The sequence below is a fragment of the Artemia franciscana genome, chromosome 13 (genome assembly GCF_032884065.1).
Source record: "Artemia franciscana chromosome 13, ASM3288406v1, whole genome shotgun sequence".
NCBI classification, from domain to species: domain Eukaryota; kingdom Metazoa; phylum Arthropoda; class Branchiopoda; order Anostraca; family Artemiidae; genus Artemia; species Artemia franciscana.
The window spans coordinates 17,121,603-17,149,176 of record NC_088875.1 but is presented as its reverse complement, the minus strand read 5'-3'; the positions used below and the strand labels follow the sequence as shown (position 1 = coordinate 17,149,176).

Below are 27,574 nucleotides of genomic sequence, written 5' to 3'. Positions count from 1 at the left end.
TCATTAATAACGACTCCTAAAACGCAAGAGTCACTTAATTAGACCATTAAGAAACCTTTTAAATTTTAAGTAATAAATAATAATTTGCCATGAAGAGCGAGGTGTTTAGGAGAGGGCAACAGACTTCATATAGAAGAAAGAGGTATAAACCGTGGAATTTACTCATATTGTTCAAACTTTGCATTAATAGCATTAAGTATAATTACATTAAGTACTAAGTAACCCTTTTGCGTGAAGAGTGAGGTGTTTAGGAAAGAGCAATACCCTTCATAATACCAGAAAGGTCTATAAATCATGAAATTGGACCATACTGTTTGCGCGTAGCATCAAACAGTTCGTTGTAACGAACTATAAGTAAGGAGCGACCCGGCTCAATAGTAACCAAAACTCTAAAAAACGGAATTTTGATACCAATGTATACATCAAAAAATTGTATTTTTATGCTGATTTTAAACATATAAGTTTCATAAAGTTTAGTCTTACCCATCAATAGTTACGAGCCTGAGAAAATTTGCCTTATTTTCAAAAAAAGGGGAAACGTCCCCTAAAAGTCATAAAATCTTAATGAAAATCACACCATCAGATTCAGAGTATCATAAAACCCTATTGTAGAGGTTTCGAGCTCCTATCTGCAAAAATGTGGAATTTTATTTTTTTGCCAGAAGAAAGATCACACACGTGTTTTTTCATTTTTCCCAGGGGTAATCGTATCGACCCTGTGGTCGTACAATGTCGTGAGGAGGCTCTTTCAAACGCAATTTAATTCTAGTACTCTTTTTAAGTGACCAATAAACTGGCAACTGTGCCCCCTTCCACGCTCATTTTTTCCTAAAGTCACCGGATCAAAATTTTGAGATATCTATTTTGTATATCATAGTTGAAAAATGTCATAACTTAAAGGCGACTAAATCTCCCACAGTCCCCGGGGGAGAGGCTGCAAGCTATGAATTTTGCCTATTGTTTACATATAGTATTGGTTATTGGGAAGTGTACAGACGTTTTCAGGGGGAGTTTTTTCAATTGAGGGGGTTTGGCGGGAGGGGTTACGTGGGAGGATCTTCCATTGAAGGTATTTTTCATGGGAGAAGAGACTTTCCATGAATGGGGTGCTGGATCTTCCAGAATTATTTAAAAACAATCAGAAATTACATAAAAAATATAATTTTTTTCAACTGACAGTAATGAGCAAGAGTTAAAACTTAAAACGAACAGAAACTATTACGTATGTAAGGGGTATCGTCCCCTCCTCAATACCTCAATCTTTACGCTAAAGTATTTTTAGGAATTTCAAAAGAGTTATTTATTCTAATTAAACGACCTTTGTGATTCAGAGATCGTTCACGGAACAAAATTCGAACTTTAGCGTAAAGAGTGAGGTATTGACGAGTGGGCGAGCCCCCTCACATACGTAATAAAATTTTACAAACACAGAAGTTTGTTACGTAAGTTAATTCGTAAATTACGTATTTTTTATTACTTATAAAAACGTTCGTAATAAAGTTAGAAATTCTAGTGCCCTTTTTAAGTAACTAAGAAATTGGAAGGCAGCTACGGCCCCTCCCTCGACCCTTTTTCCTCAAAATCGTCCGATCAAAATTTTGAGAGAACCATTTAGCCAAAAAAAGGAAAATTAATATGCAAATATTAAATCCCTCCTCAACGCCCCGCTCTTTACACTAAAGTTTTTTTTTTGCTTTAAAAAGTAGAGTTTTGAGAAAGAGTCAAACGTCAGCGTAACTTTAATGTAAAGAGCGAGGCGTTGAGGAGGGGACAGCCCCTTTCATGTATGGAATAGTTTCTGATAAACGTCATTTTTCCGACGGTGAATATTTCCTTGATTATCATCCCAAGAGGATTAATTTTATGATTTGGATTCTCTTCCTTTGTTTCTCCAAACCAGCGCTGCCAATGCTTTGAGATGAGTTATACTAGGTTTCCAACTCACATACGTAATAAAATTTTACAAACACAGAAGTTTGTTACGTAAGTTAATTCGTAAATTACGTATTTTTTATTACTTATAAAAACGTTCGTAATAAAGTTAGAAATTCTAGTGCCCTTTTTAAGTAACTAAGAAATTGGAAGGCAGCTACGGCCCCTCCCTCGACCCTTTTTCCTCAAAATCGTCCGATCAAAATTTTGAGAGAACCATTTAGCCAAAAAAAGGAAAATTAATATGCAAATATTAAATCCCTCCTCAACGCCCCGCTCTTTACACTAAAGTCTTTTTTTTGCTTTAAAAAGTAGAGTTTTGAGAAAGAGTCAAACGTCAGCGTAACTTTAATGTAAAGAGCGAGGCGTTGAGGAGGGGACACCCCGTTTCATGTATGGAATAGTTTCTGATAAACGTCATTTTTCCGACGGTGAATATTTCCTTGATTATCATCCCAAGAGGATTAATTTTATGATTTGGATTCTCTTCCTTTGTTTCTCCAAACCAGCTAAGCCATCATCTAGCAATGAAATGTTTTCGAAGTCGAAATTTCGGACTAGCAAGGAATTTTTGAGGAAAATTTTCAATTATTAAAATGAAAATTTCAGTTCTTTTCATTGCTGCAAAATTTTTGGTTGCAATTTCAATGAAATTTTCTTTTTTACTTGTTTAAGCCACTCATAAGTGTAATAATTTAGACTTACAGACGCGCAATAGTCTTGAAATGCTTAAGAGGATACAGAGGAGAGCCGAAGGAGCGAAGATATCAAACAACATCAATGGAAACATGAACGAAATCGGTAACTTTGTTGTAAGCCATCATTCAGCAATGAAATGTTTTTGAAGTTGAAATTTAGGACTAGTAAGGAATTCTTGTAGGGAGGGAGCGATTATTGAAATGGAAATTTTAGCTCTTTTCATTGCTGCAAAATTTCTGGTGCAAGTTCAACGAAGTTTTCTTTTTTATTTGTTTAAGCGGTCATAAGTGTAATGTCTGTGAATTACAGACGCGCGATAGTCTCGAAATACTTGAGGGAATACAGCGGAGAGCCGAAGGAGCAAAAAAATGAAACGACATCAATGGGAACATGAACGAAATCGGTAACTTGGTTGTAAGCCATCAGCCAGCAATGAAATGTTTTCGAAGTTGAAATCTCAGACTAGCAAGGAATTCTTTGAGGGAAATTTTCAATTATTAAAATGAAAATTTTAGCTCTTTTCATTGCTGCAAGATCTCTGGTTGCAATTTCGACGAAATTTTCTTTTTTATTTGTATAAGTCGGTCATAAGTGTAATAACTGTGACTTGCAGTCACGCAATAGTATCGAAATACGGAGAGCCAAGGGGACGAAGTTATGAAACGTCATCTATGGGAACATGAACGAAATCGGTAACTTGGTTGTAAGCCATCATCTAACAATGAAATGTTTTCGATAGATAGATAGATAGATAATTTTTATTTGCAACAATTAAATAAATAAATATGACAAACCAGTGCACATGCCTGGTGGCATACTGTTAGCACTGACAATGTTACATACATTAGCACTGACAAAATAAAAATAAATCAAGCCAAAGTAAATACAAGCCTACAGCATCAGCATAAATATACAAAAAAAAATAAACAAAAAATAATTCCCCGCAACACATTAAACACAAATGATCTAATCATTTGTTATTTAATTAAATATTTGAAAACCCGTCATAACTTACAGATAAATCCGTCATACCTCTAATCCTCGCACCCAATAATTTTGACAAATTTCAACTTTGTGATTATATTTTGCAACTTTTCAATAAATAGTAAGCTCATTATTTCTGAAAAAATTATTTTCATCACTGCTTTGTTAAGTTTTTTTTAATAATTTTAAAAACTCTCGCTTATTGCTACATTCTCGTACTGATAATGGAATTGAGATCCAAATTTTTGACCCAGTATGACGGATGCTGAAACCCGCTCTTGACGTAGGACGAAATTCACATGAAAAATCTGAACAATGAGTGGTTGGATAGTTATGAAATTGGTAAATAGTTGAAAAAATTCCAGAGAAATTTGAAGGTAAACTATTGAATAAATAATCATGACAAATATTAGAAATAGAAATTGTATGAAGTTAATCCAAAGAATATATTCCTGAATTCCCATATAAGTGTCTAACTGAAGATCCATGCTCAACATTAAAAAGAATTCTCACTGCTTTATTCTGGAGTATTTGGAGAGATCAAACAGTTCGTGGTAACGAACTGTAGTAAGGAGCGACCCGGCTCAATAGTAACCAAAACTCTAATGAATTTTGATATCAATAGCTACACCAAAAGAATCGCATTTTAATGCTGATTTTAAATATATAAATCAGTTTCATCAAGTTTAGTCTTACCCATCAAAAGTTACGAGCCTGAGAAAATTTACCTTATTTAAGAAAATATGGGGAAACATCCCCTAAAAGTCATATAATTTTAACGAAAATCACACCATCAGATTCAGCGTATCAGAGAACCCTACTGTAGAAGTTTCAAGCTCATATCTACAAAAATGTGGAATTTTGTATTTTTTGCCAGAAGACAAATCACGGGTGCATGTTTATTTGTTTGTTTTTTTTTTTTTTTTTTTTTCTTCCCCAGGGGTCATCGTATCGACCAAGTGGTCCTAGAATGTCACGAGCGGGCTCATTCTAACGTAAATATAGTGCTCTTTTTAAGTGACAAAAAAACTGGAGGGCACCTAGGCCCCTCCCACGCTCATTTTTTTCCCAATTTCAACGGATCAAAATTTTGAGATAGCCATTTTGTTCAGCATAGTCGTAAACCATAATAACTATGTATTTGGGGATGATTTACTCCCCCACAATTCCTGGGGGAGGGGCTGCAAGTTACAAACTTTGACCAGTGTTTACATATAGTAATGGTTATTGGGAAGTGTACAGACGTTTTCAGGGGGATTTTATTTTGTTTGGGGGGTGGGGCTGAGGAGAGGGGGCTATGTTGGAGGATCTTTCCTTGGAGGAATCTGTCATGGGGGAAGAAAAATTCAAGGAAAAGGGCGCATGATTTTCTAGCATTACTATAAGAAAACAATGAAAAACAAACATGAAAACGTTTTTTCAAATGAAAGGAAGGAGTAGCGTTGAAACTTAAAACGAACAGAGATTATAACGCATATGAGTGGTTCTAAAAAGACTTTAGCATAAAGAGCGAGGTATTTAGGAGGAGATAAATACCTCGCTCTTTATGCTAAAGTATTTTTAATAATTTCAACTATTTATTCTACGGCCTTTCTGATTCAGGGGTCATTCTTAAAGAATTGGGACAAAATTTAAGATTTAGTGTAAAGAGCGAGGTATTAACGAGGATACAAACCCCCTTGTATACATAATAAAAATATAAGATTGTGAAAGTTTGTTACGTAAGTTGCTAATTTATAAGTTACGTATAATTTTTACTAATAAAAACGTTCGTTAAAAATTAAAAGTTCTAGTTGCCTTTTTAAGCAACCGAAAAATTGGAGGGCAACTAGGCCTCCTTCTCCACCCCTTATTTCTTAAAATCGTCTGATCAAAACTAAGAGAAAGCCATTTAGCCAAAAAAAGAATTAATATACAAATTTCATTTTAATAATTTATGTGCGGAGAGCCAAAACCAAACATGCATTAATTCAAAAACATTCAGAAATTAAATAAAAAAAAAATTAATTTTTTTAGCTGAAAGTAAGGAGCGACATTAAAACTTAAAACGAACAGAAATTACTCCGTATATAAAATGGTTTGTCCCCTCCGCAATCCCTCGCTCTTTACGCTAAAGTTTGATTCTTTGTCACAATTCTACTTTTTAAAAATATTAAAAACTTGACTCTTTGCCACAATTCTTCTTTTTAAAACAATTTAGCGTAAAGAGCGAGGCATTGCGGAGGGGACAAACCATTTTATATACGGAGTAATTTCTGTTCGTTTTAAGTTTTAATGTCGCTCCTAGAAAATCCTTATTATTGCCAACATCTCAATCAAAATTGAAGAGACTCAACAAATCAAAATTGAAGTCACCAGAAATTATAATCCGTTTTCTTAGAAGCTTCTAGGTTTTTTTAACAGCGGTTCTAAAACTTTAAAAATCTTTAGGATTGACAGACGGAGGTCTATAAACAGGCGCAAAAATAAATGAGTTATAGCCCAAGGGGTCAACTTCAACAAAAATAGTCTCACGTAACCCTTCCTCAAAAACAGAAAAATTACTGAGAACTCGAAAAGACCAATCATCACGAATATACAATATTTGCCCTCCCCTCCTATTCTGACACCTTGTACGTGAAATACACTTCATCACAGGCAAATCTAATATTGTAAGAGGTGTATTAGCAGACAAAAAGGTTTCACAAACCCTGACAATGTCCTTAGGACTAGATGTAAGCAAGAACTTGAGTTCGCTGAATGCACTTTGCAACCCTTGCGCATTCACATGTAACGATCAGATCAGAAATTCTCACTTGTTAGACTGATTGGTTAGAATGCCACCCGAAGAAAATTCGCACTCGGGAAGATTTTTCACATAAGGCACTGCCACTGTCAGTTGCCGAATTTAGAATAACATCAACTTTCAAACGAGAATCAAGAAAACACTGAAAACGATCCATAAAGAAAGAAAAAGGAAAACAAAAATCACCATTTTTTGTAATTAAGCCATGGGCTCTTTTGACACATTTCGAATCTGAACTGCGTCAGAAATCGATCTACACGGAATGTTTTGTGAACCCCATTTGACATAAATAACACCTCGTAAAGTCCATACATTTTTTTAATCAAATTTGTTGCGCGCAAGCTTGTAAATTTCTTGCCTTTCCCTGGTCAAAGCCTCGTTCACATAGATTCGGGAGCCCTTCAAATTTTACGACTACGCATTATCTCCACCGCAGATGCCTCAGTAAAAAAAGTAAGTTCAATCGGAGGCTTAGTTTCAGAAGCAGATCCCAAACGTCTTGCACTCCTGATAACGGATTTGTCTAAACTGAGTCCCATTTCAATGTTGAGGCGATCTAGTATTTTTTTTTCACCCAGACGGGGTAGATCCCGAGCAGAAGAGTCTACGCCTGACACAATAACCTTACAAAGAAGCGCGGACAGACTTATATCGTCTAGCTTGGTTTCAAGTTTCTAGAGATTCGCCCCATTATGAACGATTTTGGACCGTAAGTCAGTAAGGTTGATTTCAATACGTTCAAATTTGGCCTTAAACTGGAGTTCGATCGCCTCATAAATACCTTGGTAACAGTGTCAAGAAAATCGGCCTTGAGTTGCGATCCTGACGAACTCCCTAGTCTATTAAACTCGTCTTCCACTCTCTTCCGAATTTCGTCTCCAATGCCATCACGAAGGTTTACAATTTCAGTCTGCATCAAATTCACAGATTCGGATAAATCACCAGGTAAACCTTCACAATCCTCCGTACACAGCTTTATTGCACGCTGAACATTTTTCCTGCCATCTTTAAGCGCCTCAACTCGTTTCACGTCGTAGGGCCAGATATTATCTGACGTCACGATTTTTATCTCCTCTGTCCCATAGCAGCAAACTTCGTAATTAATTTCATCGCCCTTGACAAGTATCACCCTTGTAATCTTGCACGGCCAAAGCTTGTAATATTTAAACTGGGCAAACGCTTGGCTACCCGCCTGCATAGCAACCGGGGAAAATGCCACTTAGTAGAAAGTGAACACACTAATTAATTGACCACACTAATTAATCCTCTCTATTTTTTATGAATAGCACGTGTCTCGAAATTTGAAACCACTTGGAAAGCCAATAGCATGGAGGGTCAAATTTGTCTTTCAATTTCGTGCTTTTAACTAATTAATAGCACTCCTACAGTGAAATGTCCAATTTCTTGTCATAAAGCAAATAGCAATCAAACAGTTCGTCGTAACGAATTGTAGTAAGAGCGACCTGGCTCAATAGTAACTGAAACTCTAAAAAATGGAATCAAACAGTTCGTGGTAACGAACTGTAGTAAGGAGCGACTCAATAGTAACTGAAACTAAAAAAAAATGGAATTTGATACCCATAGTTACATCAAAAAATTTTAATTTTAATGCTGATTTTAAATATATAACTTTCATCAAGATCAGTTTTACCTATCAAAAGTTATGAGCCTGGGAAAATTTGCCTCATTTTAGAAAATAGGGGAAAACATCCCCTAAAAGTCATACAATCTTAACGAAACTCACACCATCAGATTCAGCGTATCGGAAAATCTTATTTTAGAAGTTTCAAGCTCCTATCTACAAAATTGTGGAATTTCGCTTTTTTTGCCAGAAGACACGGGTGCGTGTTTATTTGTTTGTTTTTGTTGTTTTTTCCCAGGGGGGATCGTAATGACCCAGTGGTCATATAATGTCGCGAGAGGGCTCATTCTAACGGACATTAAAAGTTCTACTGCCCTTTTTAAGTGGCCAAAAAAACTGGAGGGCACCTAGGCCCCCTCCCACGCTCATTTTTCCCCAAAGTCACCAGATCAAAATTCAGAGATAGCCATTTTATTCACCATAGTCGAAAAACTTGTTAACGATGTCTTTGGGGACGACTTACTCCCCTTCAGTCCCCGTGGAAGGGGTTGCAAGTTAAAACTTTGACCTGTATTTACATATAGTAATGGTTACTGGGAAGTGTACGGACGTTTTCAGGGGATTTTTTTTTTGGTTTGGGAGGAGAGTTGAAGTGGGGGGAGCTACGTGGGAGGATCTTTCCATGGAAAAACTTCTCATGGGGGAAGATACTTTCAATGAAGGGGGCGCAGGATTTTCTAGCATTATTTAAAAAAAAACCATGAAAAAATAAATATGAAAAGTTTTTTTCTATTTAAAGTGAGGACCAGCATTAAAACTTAAAATGAGCAGAAATTATTACACATATGAGGGGTTCACCTCCTCGCAATACCTCGCTCTTTACTTTAAAGTATTTTTTAGTAATTTCGACCATTTATTCTATGGCCTTTGTGATTCAAGGCTCATTCTCATGGAATTGGGACAAAATTTAAGCTTTAGTGTAAAGAGCGAGGTATCGACGAAGGGGGAACCCCCTCATATACGCAATACGAATACGAATATAGAGGTTCGTTACGTAAGTTAATTTGTAAATTATGTATATTTTTTACTAATGAAAATGTTCGTAAAAAACTAAAAGTTCTAGTTGCCTTTTTGAGTAATCAAAAAATTGAAGGGCAACTAGGCTTCCTCCCTCGCTCCTTTTTTCTCAAAATCTTCCGATTAAAAATATGAGAAAGCCATTTAGCCAAAAAAAAATTAATATGCAAATTTCGTTTTAATTATTTATGTGCGGAGAGCCAAGATCAAAACATGCATTAATTAAAAAACGTCCAGAAATTAAATAAAAAAACAAGTTTTTTTGAACGAAAGTAAGCAGCGACATTAAAACTTAAAACGAATAGAAATTACTCCGTATATGAAAGGGGCTTTTTCTCTTCAACGCCCCGCTCTTTACGCTAAAGTTTTTTACTGTTTTAAGAAGTAGAGTTAAGAGATAGAGTCAAACTTTAGCGTAGAGAGTGAAGCGTTGAAGAGGAAAATCCCCTTTCATATACGGAGTAATTTCTATTCGTTTTAATGTCGCTCCCTAATTTCATTTAAAATAAATTGTTTTTTTTATTTAATTTTAGAGTTATAGAAACGAGCTTTCTTCGTTGAATGCTTGAGAAGTATTAAAAAAGAATTTCATGAAAAAACTTGCCAAACAGGTTTCTTAATAATCCAAATAGGCTATTTTTTTGTCCTCACTGATTGAAAGCCAGTTTAATACTGAAAGCTAGTCAAACAGTTCGTGGTAACGAACTGTAGTAAGGAGCAACCCGGCTCAATAGTAACCAAAACTCTAAAAAATGAAATTTTGGTACCAATAGCTACATCAAAAGAATCGCATTTTAATGCTGATTTTAAATATACAAGTTTCATCAAGTTTAATCTTACCCGTCAAAAGTTACGAGCCTGAGAAAATTTGCCTTATTTTAGAAAATAGGGGGAAACTACCGCTAAAAGTCATAGAATCTTAACGAAAATCCCACCATCAGATTCAGTGTAACAGAGAACCCTATTGAAGAAGTTTCAAGCTCCTATCTACAAAAATGTGGAATTTTGTATTTTTTGCCAGAATCACGGATGGGTATTTATTTGTTTGTTTGTTTTTTTGTTTCTTGTTTTTTTTTTTTTCCAGGGTAGATCGTATCGACACAGTGGTCCTAGAATCTTGCAAGAGGGCTCATTCTAACGGAAAATGAAAAGTTCTAGTGCCCTTTTTAATTTACCAAAAAAATAGAAGGGCACCTAGGCCCCCTCCCATGCTAATTATTTTCCCAAAGTCACCGGATCAAAATTCTGAGATAGCCATTTTATTCAGCGTAGTCAAAAAAACCTTATAACTATGTCTTTGGGGACGACTTACTCCCCCACAGTTCCCGTGGGAGGGGCCACAAGTTACAAACTTTGAGCAGTGCTTACATATAGTAATGGTTATTTGGAAGTGTACAGACGTTTTCTGGGTTTTTTTTAGGTCGGGGGGGGGGGGGGTTGAGAAGGTGGGGATATGTTGGGGAGCTTTCCTTGGAGGAATTTGTCATGGGGGAAGAAAAGTTTCTTGAAGGGAGCGCAGGATTTTCTAGCATCATAGCCAAAATGAAACATGCAGTAATTCAAAAACGTTCAGAAATTAAACTAAAAAAAACTAGTTTTTTTAACTGAAAGTAAGGAGCGACATTAAAACTTAAAACGAACATAAATTACTCCGTATATGAAATGGGTTGTCCCCTCCGCAATCCCTCGCTCTTTACGCTAAAGTTTTTGATTGTTTTAAAAAGTAGAACTGTGGCAGAGTCAAACTTTAGCGTAAAGAGCGAGGAATTGCGGAGGGGATGGCCCATTTCATATACGGAGTAATTCCAGTTCGCCTTAAGTTTTAATGTCGCCCCTTACTTTCAGTTAAAAAAACTAGTTTTTTTAGTTAATTTAATACTGAAAGCTAGTTTAATACTGAAAGCTAGTTAAATACTGAAGTTGAAATCTCGGACTAGCAAGGAATTCTTTGAGGGAAATTTTCAATTATTAAAATGAAAATTTTCGCTCTTTTCATTGCTGCAAAATTTCTGGTTGTAATTTCAATGAATTTTTTTTTACTTGTCTAAGCCGCTCATAAGTGTAATAATTGTGACTTACAGACGCGCAATAGTCTCGAAATACTTAAGTGGATGCAGCGGAGAGCCGAAGGAGCGAAGATATGAAATATCATTTATGGAAACATGAACAAAATCGGTAACTTTGTTGTAAGCCATCAGCCAGCAATGAAATCTCGGACTAGCAAGGAATTCTTTAAGGGAAATTTTCAATTATTAAAATGAAAATTTTAGCTCTTTTCATTGCTGCAAAATTTCGGTTACAATTTCAAGGAAATTTTCTTTTTTACTTGTTTAAGCCACTCATAAGTGTAATAATTTTGACTTACAGCCGCGCAATAGTCTCGAAATACTTGAGGGGATACAGCGGAGAACCGAAGGAGCGAAGATATGAAATGTCATTCAAACACAAATTTTTAGATAGCCATTTTATTCAAAATAGTTGGGCCTTGTTTAATTAGCCAAACAGATTTGGACACTGCCATTTTGTTGCAAAAAGCTATATGTTTTATTCAAAAAGGGTCAAGTTGCTATAAATTGAAGAGTATGATATTGCCAACTGATTAACAGCATTTGGGAAAAATAATATATTAAATTTCTATGTTTCAGACAGGATGATCAATTTACATACTTTCACGTTGTTTGCCTTGTTTTCCACCTCCTTGCACTCTTTCCTTCAAAGAACGGGAAAATCACTCTTTTTGCCAATATTTTGCTAAAATCAATCATTTTCCCCTTTTTTTAATACTATTTTGCAAAACGTTGATAGAAAAAGTTCTAGCCAAATAAAAAGCTTCAGGTTATATTATTTGAGGGCCAAATATACAACTACTTGCCAGTATTATCTCTTTTATCTCGGATTGTCCCTTGCCCCTGTCCTCATGTCGTCTTGCCATCATTTCCAACCATTTAAGAAGAAGTAGATCAGACAACTGGAAGCTCGACATGTTTGCAAACTCAAATATGGCTAACGACAACGCACACTTGACAATATGATTGAAATGCTAGAATGTGAAGTATTTAAAGTGATTTTGAAACCACATCTCCAAACCCTACTCATGATCAAAATTGTTTTTATCCAAATAGTTCCTGAAGCTCATTTCAATGGTTTGGGCTACTGTTCTCCAAAAGAAAATAATTTCTTTCTGTCAATCAGCAGTAATTATCTCCCTTCTTTTCTTGATTTTAGTTTTTTCTTCGATCTAATACATAGTGAAGAAGTGATACGAGAAAATTCGTAATCACATAGAAGAATAAGAAAAAGACCTTGACAGTTCCATAATAAATTTGTTAAAAAAAAGTGTTTTTCAACGAGCCCTAATTTTTTATTATATTTTCTTTTATTCTGCGAGCTTATATCGAAGGAACTTCTTCAAATTATGAATAATTTGCCACCCTATTCTCTCATACTAGAATTTATCCTATAGATCCAAGAAAAATAAAACGGCGTAAAATAAATCTTGACGGTATTTATGATTCTTGGATCATAAATTTCCTTACAAGCAAAGCTAACACTAGCTAAAGAAATTGACATATTACAATTAAAGCTAAGGGAATTAAAGAATGAAGCATCAAAAACTTCCCAGGATGAACCAATCCTTTTCTCAGTTGTACTACTTGCTTTAGAGAATGATTCACAGTGGTTCCTGATGAAGTAGGAGATTTAGAAGAGACCACGGAACAATGATGGGACCCTGGGGAAGACTCATGTGGGAACTAATGATAGTGTACACAAAATAATCCCTGCTTTAGAGAAAGATTCACAGTGGCCACTAATGAAAAGGAAGACTGAGGGGGGGGGGGATGAAAAAAAATGATGGGACACTGAGATAAACTCGCGTGGGAAGCATTGATATTGTGCACCGAATAATCCCTTCTGTAAACAAATATTCACAGTGGCCTATGATGTACAAGGAGATTGAGGGAGGACTGGGGAACAACAATAGGACATTGAGGAAAAGTTGTGTGAAAAGCATTGATGCTGTGCACCAAATTCTCCCTGCCTCAGGGAAATGTCCACAGTGGCCATTGACGAAATGCGAGATTGAGGGAGGACTGAGGAGCGACTCAGGAACGTTAATGGGACGCTGAGAAAAAGCAGAGACACAGCAAAATAGAAAACTGCTCATCAAATACTCCCTGCTTTAAAGAAAGATTTTTAGTTTCTGCTGATGAGTACTTTTGATACCGATGCAAACATAAAGAAGAATAGCCCCCGCAGTGGTGGAAAAGGTTCCTTACAACAATGGTTCCTGATAATTGTAGCTGGAGTCATTGCATTCCTTGTTTTTATTGATAAAATAGCATTTGGAGCTTATGTGTTTTAGGGCCAACTAAAAAACTCCGCCTTCACTAAAATTATTCACATGCTAAGGTTCTTATAAGATCAAAAACTCTCTTTGGTATTCGGATTGCTTGTCAAGAAGTGAAGAAGATGTCTCCCGGTCAACAAAAGTTCGCTTAACTTCTGTTTGGGATCATTTTGGTAAATTTATCCTGAGCAAAACGTATGAAAAAGGTTACCTAGTACGAACCATGAAAAACTATGTTTCCGTTTGAAGCAGCCGAAAACTTTACTTGTAAATTACCATGTTTTAATAAAAATGTTTAAATACTGAACTTGAAGTTCAATATTTATTTTAGCCCTGTATCTACTGTTCGAAATCCAAATACAATATTCTAAAGCAATTTCAATCAAGCAAATAATGCTGGTTACCTCAAAGTACTGTATGTAGCCTGCTTTCTTATGTTTTTGAGCTTTTACGACAGCCATGTTAATTTAGGCTGAAAATACATAATTTTGAAAATGTGTCATTTTAAAAATGAAAATGCAGAAATATTACACAAAAAGAGCTGGCAGTGAAAAAAGTCTGTTTACGTGTGCGAAATCAGCGATAAGCTCTTTGAAAGTGACATATAATATTCCCAGATGTGATAAAAACAAGTCCAACTTTCTCAAAGTAATTTTTCACACGGCCCAATCGATTGCTTATTTTAGCAAAAAAAATCTAGTTTACATGTTGCAATATTAAATTTATTGACATTAATTAAACTCTTCACAAATACACAGGCCATGATTTATTTTCTTAACAAAAAAACTAGAGAAATAATAAAAAGAAATATTGTCTACTGATAAAAAAATGTAATAAGAAAGTTTTAATAAAAACTTTTTATGAGAAATATATCTACAGATGAAAGAAAGCTAAGCATGAACGTTAGCACGGTTTTGCGTCATTTTGATGCAGTTGACATCCATCCCAACATTGCCTTTGTCTTAATTATGTTTGTTAGTCTCCCTTCCATAAACTGAACAGGAGAAACATCCTTCTCCACCCTTCGGCGGGTGAAGAACTACTTAAGATCGTCAATCAGCCACGACATATTGACACCATTATCCCTCCTAACTATTGAGGGAAGGCTAACTCCTTTGCACCTTTATGGACACCTTTGCACGAAAAAAGTCAAGGAGGAAGGCTTACATATGTGTATATATATTGGCACGGAAGAGAAATAGTCCTACTTACAAAATAACATATAAGTAGTACATGTATTTATGTGCTGCTATCTACCAATGGTTTAAACGTACTTCCAAATTTCGTGTTGACTTTTCTAGTATCTAGGGCTGAAGTCATAGATGGCGGTGACAAAGTATTTGTTAATGTTAGCATTTGTATTATTCCTTTTTTATATCATATTGCCATTAGTCGAATAATTTCTAAATAGATTTATGGTAAGAAGTTCAAACCACCTATTCGTAGTAAAATGATCAAAAGAAATCCTTTGAGATTAATAGGGTCTTAATTTAACTTTTGTCACGGAATTACAAAATATGCTTTTTGTTTTATTCTTTTAAAATGACAGAGAAGTAAATTCTTTTTGACCTTTCTATTAAACGGGTACAAAAAATATAACTATTCCAAAACATAGGCTGTGCTTGCATATAATTTTTTTCTTTTTTTGGGGGGGGGGGAGGGGTTAGAATGTTCATAGAAATTTGTCTGCCCAAAATAGTACTAGTAATTTCAGAGATTTTTTTTAAGCTCATAGCTAGTTTTGGCTTTTACCCTTGACAAATCAGATCTTGGTTGTATCTTTTCATGTTGGCTAAACTAAAAAAAAATACTTATTTTATTTGTACTATGATCAGAATTTATATTAATTAAGTGAGTATATTTGATATTAAGCTAGCAAGTTAATATCATCGTGCTGGCAGTCCAAAGGCCTTGGTCATCCGTCATACGACTATCTGCATTACACATTTTTTAAATCACTGACTGATATCCTGAGAAATAATTTAACACCAATTATAGGCTCTATTCCCAAGTATATAGTACAACACTTTTCAAATTCGGTTACAAATATTACAATATTGAAAAGCAAAATAATAGTTCTAAGTTATTTGAAAAAGAATGGAATAAGAGTGCCGCATGTGAAGCAATTTCTTCAGTACAATAATCTCACTGTCAGAAACTAGAGAGGAAGAAATAACTGAAGCTGGTGTCACCAAGAACCTTAGTATCAAGCTGAAAGAACTTTACTGAAAAAACTTGAGATTCGAAAATTTTGTGATGAAGGAGGTGTAACTGACGGCAATTTGAAACACGACAATCCTTCTGCTCTGCCTTTAACTCTAATAAAATATTTTGAGAATGAATTATTTGCTATAACTGGTACAATATATGTCTCTAAGAAAATGGAAGGAATAACTGACGGTTCTTCTAATCCTATGGAAAAGATGGCGATTGCATATAATGTAGATGGTTTTGAAGTCAATGTAAGAAAGAAGTTTATTTTTATAGTTTTGTTGAGCTTTCTAGGATCAATATCTTTAGTAGCATTAAGGGCACTGAAAAAAATGGGTTTGCTTAATGAATGACCAACTCACAATCTTTTTCCGTTTATGCACTTATAACTCTAATCAATATGATTTCGATGCTATGTAAAGCCCTCGTTTTGCACCCTTCGTTTTCACCTAAATTCATGGATTCTTGAAAAAAATAGTTTCCACTTTTCAGTCTGTTTTGAAAACGACTTTTTATATTTCTTATTATTAGCTCGTTTTCTTCAAATCGCCGACACTGGTTTTGTTAACTTTTTGTTTCTGAGAAAAATTCGTTTTAAAAATTCGAAAGCCATTTTTCGACCACATTCGAATCTTCGATTTTTCCAAATTTTACCAGTATATGTGCTTCCAATGATGATGCGACCATGTAGGGTCGAAACTCCCTTCTCTTACATACTGAATAATTCCCCATACTAGCCCTGTTTGAACTTAAATACTTGATTGGGTACAGCAAAAAACAAAACAAACAGTATTGAAGTGGTACGGACACTTTTCTGTGGCCGTGGTGACTTGGTTCTAATCAAAGCTATATTTTTTTGTTATGTTTTTGCTTATAACATTTTTTAAAAACTAAATTCTGTTTCAAGTCGCCATTCATCTCTGATAATCAATTGCCTAAAATGTCAGGAGAAAAATAATTATAATTCACCTTCTGATAGGAAGTTCAAATTTTTAGCAGCATTATGGGAGAAAAAATGGTAGTAATAACAACATGAATTTTCGTAAAGTATATGCATACTAAACAAATTAAATTCCTTTAATGTCCTTCAGGTTTCTAAAATTTATACATATTTTAGTTAGGAAAATGCTTCATAAACAATTGCAATTTTTCTCTCTTTTTTTTTGTAAAACTGCCATAGAGCACAATCAATAAATAAATTAAACCCAAAGCGAAAAAAAATTACAATAAACGAGTAAAATGAACATTAGTAGGGTTGACAATCCCCATGCCTTCTCAAGGCCAGAACAAAATTTGCATAAACAAATGATCGTGATAAGTCAGTTTAATATACGTATACTAATATCTATTCCTGAAAGTCCTAATAATTTTTTTCATTTATTAAACTCAAAAAAGTGAAAGTACTTTTTATGTACTTTGTTTTCAGTAACGTGAAAATTATGTTCTGGTCTTGAAAAGGTCTCAAATTCCAAATTTGTTAGTATATTTACTTCCAATGACACTGCACTTTAATAGAACATTTTCTGAAATTTTGCAAGCATTAATTCAGTAAAATTAATAAAAACAACACAATAACAACGCATCAAGATTTTTCCATGTAACGACCTTATCAGTAGTGACCGCACTATTGTTTTGAGTGAACAGATAGGGGGCACACTATTGAAGTTTGCAATCCCTCAAGACATTATTACGACACCTTGGCAATACTATAACGCGCATGTATAGAACACCTAGGTCACAGGGTTTGCATGTTACCTAATGATTTTTTCTTCCAAAAACCTACGAGGCCCCACCAAATCAGGATCTCTATAATTGCTACATAATTGTCTCTTTGATCCTTTAAAAAACCTTCAGGGGTGGTCCCACCAAATCAGGATTTCTAAGATTTTATGATTAAAAGCGTACGAAGGCTAAGAAAAAACCTACGAGACCCCACCAAATCAGGATACCTAAGATTTTTACATAAAAGTTTTTTTGATTCTTTTGGAAACCTAAGATACCCCGCCAAATTTGGATTACTTTGATTGTTTAAAATTTTTTAGGTTTCTCCCTCAAGTAAGGGCAGGGCCTTTGCATCATCCCAACATTTCTATGCTTCTCCGCCATTTTGTGGCAGCAAATAAGAGATTTTCACTGCAATTTTGTATGACCACAACAGTTAGAAAAACTATTCATTTTCATAAGAGGAAAACCTTGTTGGTATCTTACTATTTCTATGGATTCCATGGCATGGAAACAGAAGTATCATCCGCTATTCTTCTAACCAAAATTGATTAGTTTTTATTGTCTCCTGGGGGCTATAAGGAATGGTATTCAAACTGAAATTTCACCAGTCTTACATAATATCTTGAGCGTGTCATGTCACCCCGACATTTCCATACTTTTCCGCTATTTCGTGGCAGCAAACAAGGAATTTTCACCGCCATTTTCTTATACCAGAATAGTTAGAAAAACTTTTGATTTCCCTATGAAGAAAACCTTGTTGGTATTCTACTATTTCCAGGGAAACAGAAGCGTCATCTGCTATTCTTCTAACGGAAATTGATTAATTTTTATTGTCTCCTGGGGGCTATAAGGACGGGTATTCAAACTGAAATTTCACCAGTCTTACATAATATCTTGAAAGTGTCACATCATTCTTAAAATAAATTCATATAGAAATTTGAAAAAGGATTGAACCTCTGCTTATATGCTGGTGAACTTTTCTTTTTATACTCTACCCCATCAAAAAGATGTTTATACCCAAACTTAACCTACTATAACTCCCTATATTGAAAAAACATCTGAAAAAAACCTTCCTCCTGCTATTTCAAGGTTCTCAAAATGATAGAATAACCTAATTTTCTTGTAAGATATACACTTTTACCCACCGTCCGCAATGTCCTGCAATTATACAAAAAGGCACGCTGGATTAAACCATAAATGACACCTTTCCATCATTTAAAGGCTTAGTTTCTACTGAAAAGCTCCTCTTCTAATAATTGCGTGAAGGAAATTCCTATTAGCTGGAAATTTGAAGACTCTGATATTATATGTCAATCGCAAGTTGGTGAGTTATGGCAACGCAATCCTTGATTCTAGTTTTGAAATGCTCAAAAGAAATTTTACGTATCTAGGCACTAAATGAGGGGGTATGGGTAATATTCTATCATTGTACTAAAAAATATCAAAATTGTCCCTTTTTGACAATAATATCGAATTTTATTTGATAGTCCCCCCTCCCCTAATAGGGACTAGATGTAACCCTGAAGTTTCTTGATTTTACGGCTTTTTACGTCTGGAGTATTTTATTAAACATATTTCTCATAAAATTCTACTTTAGCTACTTTTTTTGTATCTTGAAAACAGGGACTAGGTTAGGAAAATAGGAGGGAGGGTCTATATACTTGTCATAGGCAGCTATTTTGAAGCATGTACCAGGTTTATTTTATCGCTCTTTAAGGAAATAAGTGTGGATCTACGTACTCGGGATCCAAACGAAATTGCTTGCTGTATTGCGATCTGGATTTCAAATTCTTAAGCTGGAATTGAAGTACTAAAATTCTCACAAGGCCAATTTTTCTAAAATCTATTCTTCAAAAAATTTTTGAATGAAACTTAATACGGCTTTAGTTTGGAAAATTAAGTACTTTTAAACTTAAATACATGCATATAAAGTTGCCAATTTAAGCTGGAGAGGGAGGGTTTCTGACAATGATAAGGAAGGACAAAAGTAAGTAGGCACCAGGGCATTTTCAGAAATTTCTTCTATTATATTTAAACGTGCATCTATAAGACTTTTATAGGTCAAAATCTTTTCTTTTACTATATTATAGCAAGAATAAAACCAAAAACTTTAATAGAGGAATAAAAAAATACTTAGGTAGATTATTTGATCCTATTTTTGGCTAGTTTAATTCTTTACTTATCTTTAACATACTTATTTTTTGGAAAATGTGTTTTTATTTATCGTCGCGGGGCGTGAAACTATTGCTTTTTAGCATCGATGTAGATGCTATGATAGGGGGATAGTTAAATTTAAGGGGGATTTCTTGAAAATAAGATGAGGTTTTTCACTTCATGGAAGAATTAAAATTTAATTTCTTTTAAAGGAAAATTTGGACCTTCCTTCAAGACCTGCACCCTACGATAGTAAAGCTGCCAGATCTTCTATACTCTCCATTCAAGGCCATGATGCGCAACTTTCAACCCTCCGCAAGCAATAAACAAATTAACAGAAAAAAATACTTTCTGATAAAATCGATTCTGATAAAACAAAATACACCCTAAAACATCAAATAATAATTCAAATAATAAATCATATAACAAAAAAAATTCCTGAAAAGTATATACATCCCAAACAATCAAAAACTGCTATTGCAAAATACAATATACTTATTAAAAAAAATACTTCTTACAAAACAAAAATAAATCCTAAAACATCAAAAACTTTTCTTACAAAATACTGATTATAAACAAAAATACTTCTGACAAAACAAAACATAATTCTTAAAAAGCGAAAAAAACATTCTAAACAATCACGCTGTTCTTAAAAAAAATACAAGATACTTGTTAAAAAAACAAAATACATTATGCAAAACAAAAAATAATTCCTTCAAAATAAAAATACATACTAAAACATCAAAAATTCTTCCTACAAAATACAAAACAAAAATTATAAAACAAAAATACTTCTTAAAAAACAAAAATAATTCTTAAAAAATAAGAATACATCCTAAACAATCACAGATTCTTCTTAGGAAAACCTTTTACAAAACAAAGAAAATTCTTAAAAACAAAAATACATCCTAAACAATTACTGCTTCTTCTTACAAAATACAATACTTCTTAAAAAACAAAGAAAAAATTCTTTAAAAAAATATCAATCCTACAAACTCAGATTGTTCTTATAAAAAACAAAAGGCTTCTTACAAAAAGAACAAAAATACTTCCTAAACAATCATAAGCTGTTCTTACAAAATACGAAATATTTGTTACAAAAAAACACTTCTTACAAAACGAAAAATAATTCTTACAGAACGAAAATACATCCTAAATAATCAATAATTGCTGTGATAAAATACTTGTTTTAAAAGAAAACAAATACTTCTTACAAAACAAAAAAAGATTCAATAAGTTTTTTTTGTAATAAGAATTTTTAATTTCATAGAAAATATTTTTTATTTTATAAGAGTTATTTTTTTTTAAGAATTTGTTTGTATTTTGTAAGAAGAATTTGTGTTTTCTTATGATGTATTTTTGTTTTGTGAGAATTATTTTTTATTCTTTAAGAAGTATTTATTGTTCTATAGAATGTATTTTGTATTTTCTAAGAGCAGTTTGTGATTGTTTAGGATGTGTTTTCGTTTTGTAAGAATTAGTTTTATTTTTATAAGAAGCATTTGTATTTTGTAATAGGTGTTTGAGATTTCTTAGGATGTATTTTCGTTTTTTAAAGATATTTTGTTGTTTTGTTAGAAGTATATTTATTTTTGTAACAAGTATATTTTTTTTAAGGCCTGTTTGTGATTAATTAGGATTCATTTTCGCTTTTAAGAAGTATTTTGTAGCAAGAATTTGTGATTTCTTAGGATGTATTTTTACTTTGTAAGATTTTTTTGTATTTTATGTTTTGTAAGAAGTATTTTTTATTAGAGGAATCTAATAAGGGGGGATCTTGATCTTCTAGGATGTATTTTTATTTTGTAAGAAATATTTTTTATTTTGTATGAAGAAATTTGATATTATAGAATGTATTTTTGCTGTTTTAGAATTATATCTGTTTTTTAAGAAGTATTTATTGTTTTTTTACAACTATTTTGTATTTTGTAGAAGAGTTTGTTACTGTTTAGGATGTATTTTTGTTTTGTAACAATTATTTTTGAATTTTGTAATAAGGATTTGTGATTTTTTAGGATGTCTTTTGTTTGTAACAATTAATTTTTGTTTTGTATGAAGTATTTTCCATCTTGTAAGAACAAATTCTGATTTTTAGGATGTATTTTTGTTTTTTAAGGATTATTTTATTTTTTTGTAGGAAGTATTTTGTATTTTGTAACAAGAATTTCTGAGCTTTTAGGATGCATTTTTTTCTAAGAATTATTTTTGTTTTTTAAGAAGTATGTTTTGTTTTATAACAACTATTTTGTATTTTGTAGGAACACTGTGATTGTTTAGTATGTATTTTAGTGTTGTGAGAAGTGTTTTGTATTTTGTAATAAGAATTTGTTATTTCTTAGGATGTGTATTTGTTTTGTAACAATTATGTTTTGCTTTGTAAGGTGTATTTCTTTTATAAGAAGTATTTTTTTAATACGAATTTTTGATTTCTTTGACTAAACAATATGCAACTTTATTAATTTGGGCTTTATGCATAACCCAATACTAAGCAATACTTTTCCAAAGGCTTTATTATATCATATTCCCCATAGGTCTGTCGTATTATCGCTTAAAGTATTCAAGACTTTTTATTTTCGACTTTATGCATAGCCCAATACTAAACAACACTTTTCAAAAGGCTTTATTGTATCACTTTCCTCGTAGGGATGTCCTATCATCGTTTAAAGTATATATGACTATGCATATTCCCAATAAAAATCAATACTTTTCAAAAGGTTTTATTGTATCATATCCGTCATAGGGCTTTCGTATCATCGCTTAAAATATATACGACTTTATTTTATTTTTTTGACTTTATGCATACCCCAATACTAAGCAATACTTTTCAAAAGGCTCTATTGAATCAGTTCCCGCAGAGGGTTGTCGTATCAGCGCTTACAATTTATACGACTTTATCAATTTGGACTTTATGCACGTCCCAATACTAAACAATACTTTTCAAAAGGCTTTATTGCATCATTTCCCTCGTAGGGATGTCATATCATCGCTTGAAATATATACAACTTTATTAGTTTTTACTTTATGAATATCCCAATACTAAGCAATACTTTTCAATAGGCATGAAAAATCTCGTTTAGCGTATGTAAAGCATTTTCATTAAAAAAATTTTTTTTTTCTTTTTTTTCCATTTTCAATTTTTTTACTTTTTTTATTTTTTTCTATTTTTCAATTTTTTTAGTTTCATTTTTTAATTTTTCATTATTTTTTTAACTATGAATTTTTCTATTTTTCGTGTTTTTTTATTATTTTTAATTGTTTTTAAGGTTCGTCTTTTTCAATTTAAGATTTGTTTGTATTATTTATTATTTTTTTCATTTTTATTTACATTTGAAAATATATTTTCGTTTTCTTTTTTGGGATAGGAAGGGGAAAAAAGTTGGAGGAGGGGAATTGGGGCCTTTGGTGGTGGGATATGGATGATCGTATGTTCCCTCTAAAAAATTAGTTGATATAAGCACTCATTCCCATGAATATGTTTATAAAAGCGTTTCCACTGTGCCTATGTTATAGATTCTGTCAAGTTAAGTTTAAGACTATATATTAAATTCTATTTGTCTAATTTTAAATCAAATAACATAGATTATTTAAGTGCTCATGCCTCTGATTAGGTCGATTCTACCATTACCAGGTTGAATGTGTGTTAATCATGTCCTGATAAGAATATTCAGATAATTCACCGGATATAGTTACTAGGTAAACTGGTTGTGCAAATTCTGTGCTAATTCGGTTATTCTAATGAGGTTAGTCCGGAAGTATGGACACTATCTTTAGAGCTCAAATAAGAGTGTAAGTTTCGGATTAAAGGCGATAATTAGAGCCCAAATAAGGGCGTAGAATCTGGACCCACCTATAGACCACTACTCTTCTTTCGGGAACTTTATCTTTGGAGTGTCCTCTTCTGTTTGTTTTGCTCCCCCTCCCTCGAGTGTGTGTCTCGGAGAGCTTACCTCCCCCCAGACCCACACTTGGCTATTTATATATTTTCCTATAGCACAAACATGATAGAAATGACCACACAATCTTCTTTAGCCAATACAAAACTTGTACACCATTCATTTATTTGATCTACAAAGCTAGTTTTATGTTTGTGTTCAATTTAGTTTTATCCTTTTTGCCGCTATAACATGAGTTGATTCAAAAATGTAGAAATTTTGTTGATTATCAATAAAGAAATTTGTTGACGTAATGATAGCCCCTCCCCCACACACACGCGGAAAAAACAAATAACAGCAGCAAATACTGATTTGTCTTTAAAAATGAGGGCAGGAATCTAATGTCTCAATGATTTTCTTCCGAATATTTATAGAAAAATTAGATTTCTTTTTTCTACACATATGCCTACATACATAAAGTTAACCAGTAGATATTTCAATTAAAACCAGCTAACTTTTGATTTATTAAACTAGTTTATAATCCCCAGCTTTTAGCATGTAAAGCTGGTTTCCCATGGAAACATTTGTTTTCTTTAAATTAGTTTGCTCCAACTTGTCAAAAAATATTTTCCTTGTTTTTATTAAAGGAAAATCTATGAATTGTGAATTTTAGCCACTATGAAAGTGGCTAAAAATTTTCAGTCTTATGCAGAAAATTAGATAGTGCTTAAAATTAAAATTTAAAGTTTGTTTTCCAGTTTTTAAATTAACAGGGTTGTCCCCTCCTCAATCTCACGACTGTTATAAAAAAATAAAAATATTTGGCACTTTAAAAAACTTCTTATTCTAAATCAACGACACCTGTATTTCAGACATTGTTCTTATAAAATCGGGACAATAAAAGTCAAATCTTAGCACAAAAATGAGCGATTAAGAATTGGAATAACCCGAGTCATAGGCAGAATAATTTTTATTTGTCTTAAGTTTTAGTATCATTCCTTACTTTTAATTGAAAAAATATGTTTTTTTTTATTTAATTTCTGGTCGTTTTGCAATTCTGGCCGGGAAATTCCCCTGCTCTCAGTGACAAATACCATCTGTAAACAGTGGCCAGTCTCCATAACTTACATTCCTTTCCCTAGACTTACTTAGACTTAGATCCTCCTAAGCCTGGGGGCGAATATGGGAGCGACGGTTGTGCGCCAACTTGGCCGATCTTGTGCCAAAGACCGAAGTTCATTCAATGGGGTTCGGAGACTCGTTGCCTCTTTCTCCTGGGATAGACCAATGTTGCTGCATTATCTTCCAATCTTTCGAATGCCGGGGGGAGTCCAACACCATAAATTATATGGGAAGTATCCTTCGCTCACGTGGGTCATATGCCTCCAGTCCTTCTCTCGTCGGTCATCAGTGGTTGTTCGGTATCTGTCCTTATCTGGGCATTGGTTACTCTGTCGGTCCAATGTATCACACAAATTTTACGTAGGCATTTGTGCAGTCGAGTAGTCTTTTTTCTCAGCATTCTTTCAAAGGCTCCAAGACTTGCATCCATACAAAACTAAAAAGAGTGCGTTACTCCTAAACAACTGCAATTTCAACTCCTGGAAGTAGATTCTAGATCTCCAAATATTCTTCAGTTGAGAAAATGTTCCACCTGCATAAACTATGGGTAGCATGGTTTCTCCAAAAGGCCTAGGGGCTGCAGGAGGTCATGTCAACCTCAAAGACATAGTTATAGGACCTTTCAACAAGACTAAGGAGAAGAGCTATCACAAAATTTGGTCAAATATATTTAGGGGAAAGGGGACGTGTGAGGATTTAATAACCCTTCAAGCTTTTTTTGTCATTTAAAAAGAGCAACAGAACTTTCAATTTCCGTTTGAGTGAACCCTCTCCCCGTCTTATAGGATCGATGTTTTGACACGTTTCCCCTGGGGTAAACAAAAAATTAAAAATAAACGCGCATGCGTGATCTTTCTTCTGGCAAAGAATATAAAAATTCCCCTTTTTGTAGATAGAAGCATAAAACTTCTACAGAATGATTTTCTGATATCTTTAATCTTATAGTGTCATTTTCATTAAAATCGCTTGAATTTTTAGGGTGTTTCTCCCATTTTTTAAGGGAGACCTTGACTTCAGTTACTATTTACTATATAGTTACGAGTTTCAGCTACTATTGGGTCGTGTCAATTTTTGATTACGCTTCGTTGCCACGAACTGTTTGATTGAAGATACTTTGCTATAACATTAAAATTATTCTCTATAAAAGAATAATTTGATGTTGATACGTAAGGAAGTCTTGAGCTTTCTTATGTCAGTCATATTAACTTTAAGTCAACTTCTTCATGTTGTTAAGAACAGGGAGTGAAATCAGTATATTCGTGCGTAGCCCAGTTTTTACTGCAGGTAGGGATCAGGGTGTTTGGGATAACATACCGAGGACCAATAATGAAAAAATCCATTATGAAAGGGATCACTTACATTATTATGACTATTCATAGCTGGGGTATGTTTCTGGACCACCCAACCTTAAAAGAGGGCGCGGAAATGATATTTTTTGGGGGGACACCAATGAAACTTGTGCTGTCCCCCCTTTATCGTTTTTTGCTTTCCGTGTAATTAGAGAGATTCTGACTTTCTATGGAGGGTGGTGCACAGGCCCCAAAATACCCCCTGATTCACACCTATCCAGCCCTCACTGACTAAGCTACTGACAAGGGGTGGCAGAAATAGGTTTCAAGGAGTGAAGACATCTTCCACAAACTTTTATATCAGATTCGAAGCTCAACTTTAAACAAATCGTTACTTAAGTGTTATAGTGACCACACCAAAGAGGTGAAGTTAGGTTAGTTCTAATGAAATATACCAAAATATGACGAAAATATAATGCTTTAGTAACAAAATTATTGAAACAACAACAGAGAATTATGAAGAGTAGGCTATCCAGTCCATTGAATATCTAACCTAGCGACCTCTATATTAAATTAAATATACCAGCATTGCACTGTATGTCGCTCACACTAAGCTGGTTATTTCCGTGTGGACATAGAAAAATGTTGTCGTGACAGGTCAAAAACAAAGTATGGTCGCTACCTATAGCACGTAAGTTATTATAGAGTTCCCTGTAAGTTACTATTATTACTAATCTTATTATAGAGTTCCCTGTAGTATTTTGAACCGGGAGCCGATCACAAAAAAAGTGAAAATCACCTTGACATTTAAGTGAGAAGCCCCTCACCAAGGGGGTCTTCTCAATATGCTCCGCCAAAGAAGTTGGTTAGATATTACCTGACGTAGTTGAGCATTCTTGTGCTTTGATCGACCGCACTAGATGCGTATTTTCATATTAACTGTGTTGGCGCGAACAGCCAAGATTTGGATAAGTTGATTGTTGATGTTATGGTAAAAAAAAACTACAGGTATGATGGACTTACCCAATTTTTAATTAGATTTTACACACTTTGATGACTGTGTATTTTTAGTGGAGTTTAACAATTGCATAAAACAGCGATTCCTCAATGGAACTTTTTCAGTTTAACAACGTATTTTTTTTCTCTTTTTTGAAGAGAAAAAATATGATAAAGCTTCACCTTAAATATATCTACAAGACTGTGTAAAAAAAAAAGTTTCAATTTTTAATCTCTTGGCTTATCTTTACTCCAGAAAGCTGTTGAGCTGTTTAGACAGAACGTCCAGAAATGAATCTGCAGTCCAAAGTGGAGCCTGAGAATGTGCTTTAAAGATTAACTTTCCTCACTTACTTTTTAAATTTCTTCAAAGTCCGCTTTGTTTAGATGGTGGATTCTTGGCGAGAGTATTGGTGCCAATTCACAAAATGTAAGGGGGGCAAAGACTAATTTTAAGCTCTAGAGGGGGTTCAGTTTTTCCAATAAAATGCACGAAAAGGTCTTTTTCAATAAAATTTACAATGTAGCCTAAATGGCATCTCAAAAGATGTAGGGAGTCAAGTGCCCCCGTATTCTCCCCTATTCGACGCCCTGATAAATGTAGCACAGTCCATATAATTGACTTACCAATAAAGTGAACATACCACTCGATGCCTATTTTTATGCTCTTTACGAAAATAATAATCTTTTCTATCGCAAATTTAAATTTAAGCACTTTTTGACCTAACCCAACCTAAATTAACCTAACCTTTCTATAAATATTTTTGGCACTGAGAAAACGTAGTATTATTTTTTTTT

General features: G+C 33.7%; 2 protein-coding genes across 2 annotated transcripts in view; both read left to right on the top strand.

Moving 5' to 3' along the window:
- LOC136034591 (mitogen-activated protein kinase 14-like) overlaps nt 1-19,826 on the top strand; it is a 104,124-nt gene extending 84,298 nt beyond the window's left edge. Inside the window, exon 10 of the mRNA XM_065715864.1 lies at nt 19,710-19,826. Within this exon, the coding sequence (XP_065571936.1) occupies nt 19,710-19,750 (41 nt within the window). The 3' untranslated portion in view covers nt 19,751-19,826. The remainder of the gene's footprint in view (nt 1-19,709) is intronic.
- A 6,851-nt stretch (nt 19,827-26,677) lies between these two features.
- Nucleotides 26,678-27,574, top strand: part of LOC136034587 (tensin-1-like) — a 297,146-nt gene continuing 296,249 nt past the window's right edge. The window contains exon 1 of the mRNA XM_065715843.1: nt 26,678-26,788. The gene's annotated coding sequence lies outside the window, so the exon portion shown is untranslated. The remainder of the gene's footprint in view (nt 26,789-27,574) is intronic.